Raw genomic sequence first — 13,204 nt, 5'->3', positions numbered from 1 at the left:
GGAGACCCAGCTGGGCAGGGGGTGATGGGGCTGTCCCTTCCCCCAGTCCCAGTTCCCTCCCCCCAGCCCGGGGCTGAGCCCCAGCTGAAGCCTGGCTGGTGCTGCCTGCGTGGGTGCTGGCACGGCTCGGAGCTCTGGCTGATTTTGATAGGAAGCACTTTGCTTCCCTGAGCTGTGGGATGCAGCTACCTGCCTGCCCTGCAGCTGCCACGTAGCTGTGGGGGCTGGGACGAGCCCTGCTCCACAGCCTGGAGTTGGGGGGGTGGGGAGGGGACAGATTTGCCCCCACGTTTTCCAGGGTGGAGATGAGTTTGTTGTTTCCCAGCCAGGTTGGACTCGGTGCAGCCTGTGAGCCCTTCCCTTTTCTGCTGGGCCCCTGCAAAGAGAGATTGTTGGTTGGGTTTTAGGAGTTTGGGTTGGGTTTGGGTTTCTTTCTTTTTTTCCTCCCCCTTTCTGTGAGTTCTGCTTCTCTTTTCCAGCTTTTCTTTTCACAGGAGGTTTGTCTGAACATGGCAGTGAGAGATTTTGGGGAGAGATTTTCCACCCCCACATGCTGCCTACTTTTTCATTCATTCTCACTCAGTTAATTAAATAGCAGAGATTTGCACCCACCTGTCAGTGTGCAAGTGAATTTTGCTGGGTTTTTTTCCCCAGTGAAGTGCTTCAGAGGGTGATTCAGACTTGCTGGATCACCTCTCTCAACCTGCCCAGCTGCTCTCCTTCCCACCTTCTGCTGTACTAGGCTCCAGGGGAAGAGGTTCCCCCCAGTCCTGTCCTACCTGACCCCACCACCACCACAGGCTACCCTTGGTGGCTGTTGTTCCATGTTCCAGCAGCCACTACCATTTTCTTGGATGGAGAGTGGCCAAGTCCTGTTCACAGCCCACCCTGGGGGTGCAGGAGTACAGTTCTGGCTCCACAAGGCAGTGCTGCTTGAGTTTTCCCAACATTTCTGTCTGTGGTGCAGGGAGGCTGGAGCAGCCACCAGGTTTATTACAGCACCAGGCCAAGTGGATTTTGGGGCAATTTTGTGTGAGTGTCCTCTCGTTTGGGCCAGCAGGATGAGCACCAGGGTGGACACATGCTGAGAGCCTCACCCAGCAAGAGATGTAGCTGTTATGGGGAGAAAGGGATGAGAAGATCAGATGGGAGGGGGTCGTGTGTCAGGTTCCTGGGCTTGAACGCTGCACTGCCTCTGGCCTTTTGTAAGCCTCACCTTTTGCTTCGAATGAGAAGCTGCTTCCTGTTTTTGTGCACCACGATGGCCCCTCGGCATCTGTGCCTGCTCTGTGCTTTTCCTGTGCACCTTCCCTTTGAGCAGAAATGCTTCTGAGTGCTGGAGAGGTGGGGGTGGGAGAGGATGGGCTTGTTCTCTGTGTGTGTGTGTGTGTCTCTGTCTCGACTTACCACTGCCAGCTGAAACCTCCTTTTACCATCCCTGAAGTGTTGGGGTCTTTTTGCAAGCTTGCAGCAGTTGCTCTTTTTGTTTGCTTGTTTGTTTTGTTGTTTTCTTTTGTTAAAAATACATGGTGGAGACTCTGAGAATCATAGAAGTGTTAGGGTTGGAAGGGACCTCAAGGATCATCTAGTTCCAACCCCCCTACCGTGGGCAGGGACACCTCACTCTACATCACGTTGCTCAGAGCCACATCCAGCCTGGCCTTCCAAACCTCCAGGGATGAGGCTTCCACCACCTCCCTGGGCAACCTGTGCCAGTGTCTCTTGAAGTCCTGTTGGGTGATAGGTTGGACTTGGTGATCTCCAAGGTCTTTTCCAACCTGGTTAATTCTGTGATTCTTTGCCTTTGTAGCTCTGAACCCCAAAAATGTCTCCCTGTGAATCCAGGGCTGTGGAGTGGCTGAAGTCCCAGGTCCACATAGCTCCCTCATGTTTGCCTGTTTGTCAGGAGGGGCTCAACGTGCAGTGGCTCCTAGGTCAGGCAGTCACCTTGAACAGAAGCAGGAAAGATTCAGCTGGAGCTTATCAGGCTGCAAAGTTTTCCCAGTAAACATGGAGAGGGCATAGAGTTTTGGCTGGTGGGACAGCACTCGCAGCATACTTCACACGCTTTCTGGGCATCAGTAGATCATGTCCTGAGTCAGCTTCCTTGGGAGACAACAGCCTTGGGGCTGTTTGCTACCCAGGGAGTCAAATTCTGGTCAGAATGATTTAAAATTAACAGCTGGCACTGTGACTCTGGTGACCAGGTGGAAAAACCTCCATGTACAGGTTTGACTTTAGCCTCCACCCTGCTTGGGGAAGTGAACTTGGGAAGAACTGTCAGGCTGCAGTGGGTGGCAGGTTCCTGTTGGGTTTGTTGTTGGTTTTCTCATCCACATGGCTTTACAAAGGTCTGTCTTGCTGTAGCTGTTCTGTATTTGGAAGCTGCCTATGCAGGTTTTATGCTTTTTGATATTCTTACTGACTCCCATGACTGTGTCACCTAGTGGATTTACATCAAGCCTGCCCCAGAAGCAGACAGCCTCCTGGACGTGTTGGGAGTAGACCCTGCTGTTGGGGACCTGCACATTGGCTGCATCCCTCAGGGCAGCATTTTGTGCTGCCTTTAGAACTGATTTGGCTAACTGGAGGTCAGAGCAGTACAGATGATTTCTCACCAGCAGCCTTCAAGACTCTGCATCTGTTAAATCTCTATCTTCTGCAGCTGTTTTTTATCATGAATGTCTTTTTACTCTCCCATCTTTTACTTGCTGATGTTCCAGCCTCCTGAAGGCAAACAAGATCAAGCACTGGCTGGATCGGCAGCACAGGTTTGGCCCTGAGGGGCTGCCGGGTTCCAGCCTGTAAAAATCCTTGCTTGCAGTGCCCCAGCTTGTGGCAGTCTTTGCCCAGCTGGAGCTCACAAGCCACCAGCAGGAGATTTCCCCTGTAAATTCACCTAAGTGGCAAGCCTTTGTTCCCTCCCCAACAACACTGTCCAAGTGCCAAACGTTCAAAGAGCCTTTGTTCCTTAAACCAAAAAGCACCTCCGGGGCTGGTGGGGCTTGCAGTTCTTTCTTGGGAACAGTGACTGGGAGCAGAGAGTGCAGTGGCTGGGAGCAGGAGGCACAGCCCTGGGAACAGAGAGTGCAGTGTTGGGAGCAGAAGGCACAGTATTGGGAGCAGAGAGTGTAGTGGCTGGGAGCAGGATTGGGAGCAGAAGGCACAGCGCTGGGAGCAGTGTTGGGAGCAGGAGGCACAGCACTGGGAGCAAAGAGCACAGCACTGGGAGCAGTGCTGGGAGCTGCACTGGGCACTGGCCCCAGCAGGAAGGGGCCTGCTCGGTGGGACAGCATCCGCCCGGCGCCTGGGGCTGGCAGGCCCCCACCAAGGGCTATGCTGCTTCCGCCCGCGGCTTCCTGCATCGTCCCCAGTTGTGCCCTGCTGCTGGTGCCGGGGAGTGAAGGCAAGGCTGGAAAAGGACATCCCCAGGCACAGATGTCCAACGTCATCCCCTTGGCAGGCGGTGGCCCGTGAGGTGACATCGTGCCCGGCGCGACGCCTGTTGCTGTTGTGCCTTCGCAGCGGTCCAGCCACCCTCGCTGCACCAGCTCCAGCTGGTGGGCAGAGGCACGGCCAGGGGGCAGCAGGGAGGGAGGGGGGCGGGGGCAAGGCTGTTCTGGGAAGGCTCTGGCCGTCGTGGTGGGGAAGGTGTACTGAAATTGGGAGGAAATTAGGTACTCTCTCCCACTCCTGCTGGCCTCACTGGCCTGGCGCTACCCGCCGCCAGTCTCGCTGGTGTGGGGGTGGCCCCCAATCCTTCCCAGTCATGCCACTGCTCGTTCCTTCCTGCCCCAGTTCCTCCCATTCTTGTGTCTTCCTCCTGCTGCAGACCACCCTTCAAGCTGTCCCTGCAAGCTGCCCTTTGACTGGAGAAGCTTTGGTTCTGGCCACGGATCTGCAGGACCCAGCTTGTGCCATGGGGCAGAGAGGGTGTGGAACAGGGCAGGGACATTGTGGGTGCAGCTGGGAGCTGTGGGAGTGCTGAAAGCCAGGGGAGACTGCTCCCAGTGCCTGCAGTCTGAGAAACCTCTGTCCTCTCCTTGTGTGAGAGGGAAACGTGCAGACCTGCCCGTGTTCACCTCTGTGGAGATCTCTTTTGCATCCTACTTGTGCTGCTGCTTCCTGCAAGGTCTTCCCTCCACGGCACAGGCAGAGGAACAGGCATCAAAGTTTTCTCCCTGCCCCTACAGGTACTCTGAGCATCTCTGCCTGTTTGGCAGGTCCTCTTGCCATCTCCAGCCCCAGTGAGCACAGGTTTGTGGAGCAGCACAGCCAAGCTGAAGGAGCTTCCTCTAGATAAACAACCAGGGAATGAGCAGTGTGCCTGGAGCCTTGTGTCTGCTTTCTTTTTTCTCAGTAGTCACACGCTGGGCTATGCACAAGGTTGATTGTGATGTCCACTGCCTTCTAGAGTTCTCAATGTCCTTGCACCCCTTCTCAAGGGGCTCCATAGGTGCACTGACACCTGTATGCAGAAGTATCCACTCCATGTGTGCTCTTGGAGGGAACTGGGGGTTTCTTCAGCACATGCAAAGAGGAGAGGGTATTGGGTTGGAAAGGGCTCTGGAGATCAAGTCCAACCTGCTGATTTACCTGCAGGTTTACCTAGATCAGACTGCCCAGAAGTGAGTCCAGGTAGGTTGTGATGGTCTCTAAAGAAGGAGGCTCCACAACCTCTCCAGGCAAGCAGGCTCCAGCACCATCAGAGCAAACCTAAGAGACTGGTGTGTGTGTGCCTGCAGGCATGTACACGTCTTCACACCCAGATAGAGGAGACAGGGAGGGTACAGGAACCAACTCTTTTCAGGAGCAATCCCAGCTATCATGGGTGGTGAAGACCTTCATGTGCAGGAACCTCAGCATCCCCAGCCTCTGCAGAGGCGTTCATGGGAGCCACCTGTGCGTGCAAAGCCCAGCTGAGTGGCTGGGAGCAGGAGATGGTGTTGGGATGGGTCCTAGGTTTTTGCAGCAAATTCTGTTCATGCTGGAAGAAAATAACTGCAGGCAGGGTGTCCACAAAAGGGCTGTGGCCAGTGATGGCATGTTTAGCTTCAGACCCATGTAAACCTGTATTGGGAGGACCTACTTCAGAGCTGATTTGGCAGAGCAAAGGCAGCCTGGCAAGCAATGAGCACTCATGCAGACACATGAACCAAAGTCTGGCAATGTACGCCTCACCACCAGCTCTGTCAGTGCCTGGGGCTGTCACTGTCCTCTCCCCAAAGCTCACCCTTGACCAGCCCAGAGGCTGCCATCCTCTCTGTGGTGCCAGGGGGTGCTTCTCAGTTTGAGGTACCCATTTGGGCACAGATTGTGGTGGTGGTTTCAAAACCTGCCACTGCTGAAACCGTGCACAGGAGTTGCCAACTTGCATGCAAATCTGGATATGGCTGTTTTTAGCACTGCTAATACAGGACTTCCAATAAATCATGGGCATGCCTCCAGAACACTGAAAGTGTCTGTGAGGAAAAACAAAAAAGCCCAAACCAGAAGGGGGTTTTGTTCACTTTGCATGTGGCATAAGTAATTGGGTTGGGAGGAGGGCAGGACTAATTTTGAAGTGCTTTGACTCTCATGCTGGGTGAGGTGGGTGAGAATGCAGAGGGCATTGCTCTTCTCTAGGCTGGCTTCGTGGCACATGTGCCAGTGGGAGCACAGCCTTTGGTTTGCCACACAGGGAGGAGGATTTTCAAGACTCTCTTGGCATCAGCAGCTTGAGTGGGGTCTGATAGCAAGAGGCTGCGGAGTTTGTGGGTTTGTCCTGAGTCACAGAGCCACAGAATGGCTTGAGTTGGAAGGGACCTTAAAGATCATCCAGTTCCAACCCCCCTGCCATGGGCAGGGACACCTCCCACCAGACCAGGTTGCTCAAAGCCTCATCTAGCCTGGTCTTAAAACACTTCCAAGGATGAGGCATCCACAATTGCTTTGGGCAGCCTGTTCCAGTGTCTCACTGCCCTCACAGTAAAGAACTTGTTCCTAACATCCAATCTAAATCTACTCTTCTCTAATTTAAAACCACTGCCCCTTGCCCCCTCACCACAGGCTCTTGCCTGTAGGCCCCCTTCAGGTACTGGAAGGTCACCAAAAGGTCTCCCTGGTGCCTTCTCTTCTCCATGCTGAACAACACCAACTCTGTCAGCCTGTCCTCATAGCCCTGTGATCACCTTTGTGTCCCTCTTCTGGTCCCTCACCAACAGATCTACGAATGGTGTTGTGTGGTTGGCTTGGGTATGGCTGGTGCAAGCTTCACCACCTCCATGCACCCCCTGGGATTTTGTCAGGAACCAAAACCTCTGTTTCCAAAAAAACCCAAAGCCACAAAGCATGCCAGAGGTGTGCTGAGGGGGAAGCAGGCTGTGTGTGTGCTAACTGGCTTGGTGCTGTGCCTCTCTTGCAGTCGGAGCGCTACGTGTGGAGTTTTCCCAGCCCGTGAACCTAGAAGAAGTGGCAAGATTAAACCCAGAGGTCAGAGCAGGAGGTCGTTTTGCCCCAAAGGACTGTGTGGCACTTCAGAAAGTAGCAATCATCATACCCTTCAGGAACAGAGAGGAGCACCTGAAGTACTGGCTCTACTACCTGCACCCCATCCTCCAAAGGCAGCAGCTGGACTATGGAGTCTATGTTATCAACCAGGTAAGGTGCTGAAGGATCTGTCCTCACCAGGACAGAGGAGTGGTTGCTTTGTCCTGAACAGCAGTGGGATGGCAGGCAGGGATAAAGTTGGTTTAGGGAAAGAAAAAGAAAAGAAAAAGGCTGTAACACCATGAAAAGGAAAGGGGAAATGAACTTGAGTTATTTTGCTCCCATGATTTTGATGTGAAACCTTAGGTTTTTCTCTTTCCAATCAGCCACAAGAGCTTCTGGTTAAAGAAACCCCTTTGTAAGGAGGGTAAAAGAAAACAAATCCCTGATAGCACAGCCCAGTTGAACATCTCTTCCCAAATATTCCTTTTTTTTTCCCAGCTGCTGCAGGAATTGCAGCACCTTCAGGTGAGGTGGTAGCATTAGTGGCCAACCTGGCACTGAGTGTGCCCTGGAGCTGTGGGGTTTCACTTACTTTCTCAAGCCACTTCTGTTCATGGTAGTAGTGATGCACCAAGTGTCAGGATGGAGAAGGCAAAGCTGTTGGCAGTGGAGCAGGTGGGTGATTGTCTTCAGGTGAAGAGAAAAGAGACAAGGAGTGACAGGGGGACTGTTGTGGGGATTCTTCTTTTAATACCTGTCTCTAAAAACACTAAAAAAAGGAGACTTGTGTCACTCCAGACAAGCTGCAGTGGGGGTGAAATAAGTGGGTGTTGTTCACACTTGGGAACACTTCAGCTGTGCAGATATTTGCATGGGCTGCAGCGTGGAAGGAGGGCAGATGCAGTTCTGAGAGCCCCAGCAGAGACCACCCACCCTGGCTGGACAGCCTTGCAGTGGGGTTTCTCTCTTGGATATGTATTTGTGTCCTGCTTTCTCAGCTCTCTTACACAAACAGACAAACACCTGAGGTGAAACAAGATGCTTCTTTAGATGTGACTCCTTAAGCATGCAGGCCAGCTGGTGACTTTTGACTTGCCAAGCACCATGAATATTTAAAACTGGTCACCCAAGCAAGAAATTCCCTCACAGAGTTGAAAGAAATGGGGACAACTACTCCTAGAAAGAAAAATAAGAGGGAAAAACCAAACCAGTGCTCTCTCTCTCTCTTACTAGGAATTCTCTTAACTTTGCTCATTTCCAGGGTGCCTGGAGATCTGGGCAAAAGCAGTTTGTGGGGAGGTTAGTGGTAACTCTCAAGCACAGCAAGCCAAGATGCTCCAGCTGTTTGCATCTTGAAGACACGAGGCTGATTCTGCAGTGTGTGGACTGGCAAGCTGTGCCCTAAAATTAAGCCCTGTAAGGCCACACTTTGTGTGCAACACAAAGAGCAGCTGGTGCTGCTGTGGTCCAGCAATGCAGGGCCAGCCCTGTCCCTTTGTCCTTCAGGCTGCATTTCCTTGCATGTGCAGCCTCTCTCTTGGTGCCAGATGGTTGCTTGAGCCATGCTTCTCACCATGGGTGCAGGTGGGTGAAGGTGGCAGGGCAGCATGCCTCCCTCTTCTGAGCATGGCTCAGAAGTGAGGGTGTGATGTGGCTTCCAGCAATGGTCCTGAAGCAGAGGCTGCTGTTTAGCTACAGAAGACCATGGAGAGCTGCCCACCCACAACCCAGAGGCATCACTGGTGGGTGAGCAACAGCACAAAGTTTGGGCTGCTGTTTCCCCACCAGTGGCATTCAGGGGCAAGGAAAGTGAAGGGTTCAATGATGTGGGGTTGTGCTGGTGCCCATGAAGCCAGGGCAGCATCTAAAGTGTGGTTGGAGTTCCTGCTGCTGCTGCAAAGGTGCATGCTGGCTTGCATTGGCTGGCTCCTTCTCTTCTCTGGTCCTGTCCTTCAGTGCTAGGGCTGTGTGTGTGCTCTGAAGTTAACCCTCACAGAAAGTGCCAAAGGAGATGCTGGGGTCTTGTGCTTCTTTTCCTCATCCCTTGAGCAATGTTGGAGCAAGAGTGACACGCAGCACACAGGGCACAGCCAGCACTCAGATGTGGCTAGCAGTTAAGGCTGCTTGGTTTGTAAAACAAACCCTCTCCTTCTGCATTCCTCCCACCAGCTGTGGCTGGAAGAGGCAGAGTGGTCAGGGTTGGGACCCACTGGATGCATCCCTCCAGGGTGAGAGGGAATGTGGCAGAGGGAGAGCTGCCAGAAAATGTGTGTGTTAGTTCTGCCAGAAGTACAGTAGGAAAATGGTCTTATTTCTCTGCTGTCTTGACAATTGCTTTTCTCTTTCTCTTGTCTGTCCTTCCCTTTGCTTCTGCCCTCCTTTTTTTTTGTTCCTTTTTTTTCCCCTGTTTTGTTATTTTATTTTTTTTCCTTCTAGTGGGGAAATGTTACCTTTACTTGTTAATCCTGTCTATATCACTCAATGAAGCAAGGAGAATGCCTGTGTGATCTGGTTCTTACACGCTGCCTACGTGCTCTTCTGTGCTCTGCATCTCAATAGAAAGAAAGAGGAGCGCTGAGCCCTGCTACTGCTGCACTGGTAATGTCCAACTTCTTCCTTTCAGCTCATGAGTCCCTCTGTGTCTCCACCACGCTGTCCCTGTGTGCCTGGGTGCCTCAGAGCAGGATGTGGCAGAAGCCAAGAGGTGTGATGTTTGTAAGGTGTCCGGTGTCTAACAAGGGGAGCCAGTGGGAAACATCTGTTATGCTTCCCCTTCCTCTGCAGCTCCATCCCCTGCAAGACCCAAGCCTTGGTGCTTGGAGTAGTCTTTCAGCTGAGTCTGAGATGAGGACATGGGTCTGGGCACCTGTAGCACCTGTTTGAGGCTGTGCAAGCCTGGCTCAGGAAATGAGAAGGTAGCAGTGGCTTTGTGTGTCTGTCTTCTTCAGTCCTGCTTGCTCCTGCCGCTGCCCCCATGCTCTCTGGGGCCTTCAGCCATTGCCTCCTGGCTGCTCAGGTCTAGAAATGAGTTTCCTCATAGCATGGTAGGGTTTGGAAGGGAACCTTTGGAGCTCATCTAGCCCAGCCCTTCTCCTCGCTGCACTTCAGCCTGTGCAAGCAGCCAGGCTGAAGTCTGGGATGGGGGAGCCTTAGCAGGCTCCCTGAGAAGGGTGCAGTTGTCCACATGTTTGCCACCGGCCCCTGGCATCGCCTGCAGTGCCCTCAGCAGCAGCTTTCCAGCATGTGTGTGTGTTGAGTGCAGGGTGGCTGGGGTGTCACACCTATTCATGTCATTTTGCAGAGGGTGCCAGGGCTCCTGCAGGTGTGTGGGTGAAGGAGGAAATGGTGCTTGGCTCCTGCTCCCCCTCACACTGATGAGAGAGCAGGTTTCCCTGTGGTAGCTCTGTCCTGCTGCCCCATGTAATGGTGCTGACATCTCAAAACACCCTCTGACAAAGAACCTGCAGAGATGTCTCCTGGTGTCTCTGTCTGTGGCCTTGGAAGTCTGCCTCTACCTGCTCAAGTCCACCGGAGCACGGACTTTCACATGGACCTTGTGTGTGTGTGGCTGAGGCTGTGCTGGTAGATCCCTGACTTAAGCTAGCAACCTCTCATTGGAGGTGATGGCTCTCTCCTAGCCAGCCAGAAACGTGTATCCTCACCTTTAGCTGCCTGAGACCTGGCAAGTTTAGGATCCATGCAGCCACAGGTCCTCTGCACTGCTGCGCTCTCCGTAGGAGGGGTCACAGGGCTGCCCCCTTAATGGAAGTGGGAGGCAGGAGGGAAGCTGGACAGATGGCTTCTTGCTGGTTTGCAAGGCCTTCAGCTTGAGTGACACTTCCTAAAAGCATGATTTTATCTGCCTGGCTCCTTTGGTAAGTCTGGCTGAGCAGAGCTAAGGGTAGGAAATGAAAAAGCCTGGATGTTCTTTTGCTCAGGCTGATCATCTCCAGGTGTAAGGAGGAGTCAGCTTCAGGCCCTGCAGGGCTGGGGCAGCAGGTTGCTCCTCCTTAGCCAGTCTCTTGCAGACTAGGAGATGGACTTGGACATGCTGAGAGAGACAGAGAGAGTAAAATCAGGAGCCAGAAGCAGGTGCTGGGTAGCAGCACTGAACCTGGACATGGGTTGAGTTTCAGGGTAAGAGCACATAGGGAGAAAATTGTCAGGAGGAGAAAAAAAGTGCAGGACTACATCCTTTCTGTTTGAAAGCCTGGGAAGTAAGCATGGAGGCTGCACCTCCATTGTTAAAGCAGCAGTCCCCTGTGCACTGCCTTGCTCCTCAGGATGATTCCTCTTTATGCAAGCAAGTCCCAACAAATCCATTTCCTTGCAGCAAATAACAGGGAGCCTCCAAGGGCTGAGGAGCTGCCAGGCAGAGGTGAGGGCTGGAGGTTTCTTCAGTTCTGCTTTATCTGTTCTCTCTCAAGTTGCCTGTGGTGGTGTGCCCTGTGCTGACCTTAAAGGAGCAGCAGCACAGAAGGTGTCCCAGCTCTGGCTTTTTGTTGCTTCCTTTCACAAAGCTGGGGAGCAGTCAAAGCTGGAAGCCTGCAGCACGCTTCAGAGTTCTGGGAGATAGGAATCTCAGAGACTGCACAGCACTTCCACACTGCCTTAGGTAATGGAGCAGAGCTCTCTGCAAGAAGCAAAACCTCTTCTCAGCATTTATCTGCCTTTTGTTTTTCTCCTCCATTACTTGTTGCAAAGCTCTGCATACCTCCTAGGACATAAAACCAACCTCCTGCAGCTGGAAGAGCTGCAGCTGATAACAGCATTGCAGGGGTTTACTGCATGAGCTACCTGCCAAAGCACTGCAGTTACTAAAGAGTGCCTTGGAGCTGGGGGGAGGCTTTTCTTTTGGTTTTGGCTGTGATATTGTGGGGGGGTTTATTCCCCAAGCCTTTGAAGAGTGAAGCTGTGTGGCCATCTGGGATGGGGACTGTTGGCCAAGTGTCTGGTTCCTCTCCATGCACGGGGGTCCAGCATGGGCTCTGCTGGGGTCTGGTGGGTGAAGCAGTGGGGTGGGTCCTGGTGCTCGTGGTTGAGTCACTGTGCTGTGCTTTGGGATGTTTTGGGGAGAAGCTTAAAAACACAGCTCCTCATAGCACTGCTCATCCCCAAATGTCACCCAGAGGAGGCAGAGGCTACCTGAAGGCGTGGGTTAATAACAGCTGTAGTGCTGCTGGTAGCAGAATCCATCTGAAGTGTCCTTGGCCTTCAAATTTCATTATGAAAAGAGCCACCAAAGGGTGTGGAGACTGTGTCCCCTCGACTGGAGCCAGCCTGTGCTTTGAGGCGGGAGCCTTTTGCACCAGCACTGGGGATTATGGAGCTAGGCCTGGGTTTGGTGCCATGGGAGCTGAGAAGTGCTTGGCATCTAGGCAGTGCTGGGCAGCCCCCCTTCACCAGGAGAAGAAAACCCTCTGATCCTATAGCCTCAGCTGCTCCCTGCCTCTGTCTTCTTCTTTGGACTTGCCTTCCTTTTCTGCACTTGAGTGTTCAGTGCTGTTACCTGTGCCCGATGGTGATCATCTTTCCACCGCCTTAGTTATTGGGTGATCCCTTTTGTTTTGGGTGAGGGTGCTAAGAATTTGCTCAGCTCCTCCTCCACAAAAGCTCACCCCTCCCTGTGAAGTCATTTATGCCCCGGGGCAGGTGATGACTGCTTCTGAAAACCTTGCTTTGACACTTGCATTTTAAAAACCTTCCTTTGGAAGATGCTTGTGGCTGTTTCAAGAGCCTGCTTTGGCTCTGCTAGCCTCAGATCCATTAGCCAGCCTGGGTTAAACCGTTTCCAAACTGATTAGTTATTAACCAGTCTGTGAGGAGGTGTTGTTTTTATGTTGCTGCTCCCTGGGCACAGTATTTTAGCTGTCCTTGATTTGTGTCCCACGCTGGGTGCAGGCACAGCAGCAGGGGGGGGATGGCTTTGCACAGTGGGGGAGAAATTCAGCTCTACATGGAGAGGGAGAGGTGGGGAGTGATAGGAGAGAGAGAATTTGGCAGTCTTGGTTTCCAGGCTGTCAAAAAACCCCTTCATCTTCCTTCAGCAGTGCCCTCTGAGTACCTTCCCCCATGCCTTGCCCTTGCTGCACAGGGTTAGGACTTGAAGCTGCTGCTGCTGCTGCAGAGGTGGGTCCTGGATTGGAAATCCCTGCTCAAACCACTGGTAGTCTTAAGTTTGTGGGTGTGATCCTGCTGGGTTTGTGCAAGCACTCAAGAGATTTGCAAGCCCATGCTTGTGCTCCAAAGCCACATGTGCTTTTGAAACGTTTCTGCTTGAGAGAGGCCAAACTGATTCTCCTCAGGTGCATTGCTGCCCAGGGAGGAGAGCAGAGATCTAGTTAAAGATGTCCCTGCTTACTGCAGGGGAGCTGGACTAGATGACCTTCAAGGGTCCCTTCCAACTCAAAGTGTGAGTTTCCTGTGAGTTTCCTGCCCCACTCTCTGCAAGTCCCTTCCCTCCTACAGGTCCCTTCATTAACTGTGCCTGGCTGTGGAGTCAGCAATTTCCCTATCATGGTGACAGCCCTCCTGGCTTTGTTTTCTTAGTGAGGTCCCTGGGATCATGCTGTCCTCTGGCTGGCAGCAGAGCAGCAAAGACAAGGTTGTGCATTGCAGCAGAGGGCCACAGGCTCATGTTAGGGTTGGAAGTGACCTCAGGAGATGGAGTGCGACCCCCCCTGCCAGAGCAGGACCATAGACTCTAGCACAGGTCACACAGGAACACATCCAG

The 13,204-nt window shown here is 52.9% G+C and overlaps 1 protein-coding gene across 1 annotated transcript in view; it reads left to right on the top strand.

The window, feature by feature from the left end:
• B4GALT1 (beta-1,4-galactosyltransferase 1) overlaps nt 1-13,204 on the top strand; it is a 28,512-nt gene that overhangs the window by 8,546 nt on the left and 6,762 nt on the right. Inside the window, exon 2 of the mRNA XM_054178849.1 lies at nt 6,404-6,639. Within this exon, the coding sequence (XP_054034824.1) occupies nt 6,404-6,639 (236 nt within the window). The remainder of the gene's footprint in view (nt 1-6,403; nt 6,640-13,204) is intronic.

Source organism: Dryobates pubescens, chromosome Z (assembly GCF_014839835.1).
Source record: "Dryobates pubescens isolate bDryPub1 chromosome Z, bDryPub1.pri, whole genome shotgun sequence".
Classification (NCBI taxonomy): Eukaryota; Metazoa; Chordata; class Aves; order Piciformes; family Picidae; genus Dryobates; species Dryobates pubescens.
Note: the sequence above shows the minus strand (reverse complement) of the source record. Positions and strands in the feature narration are given on the sequence as shown.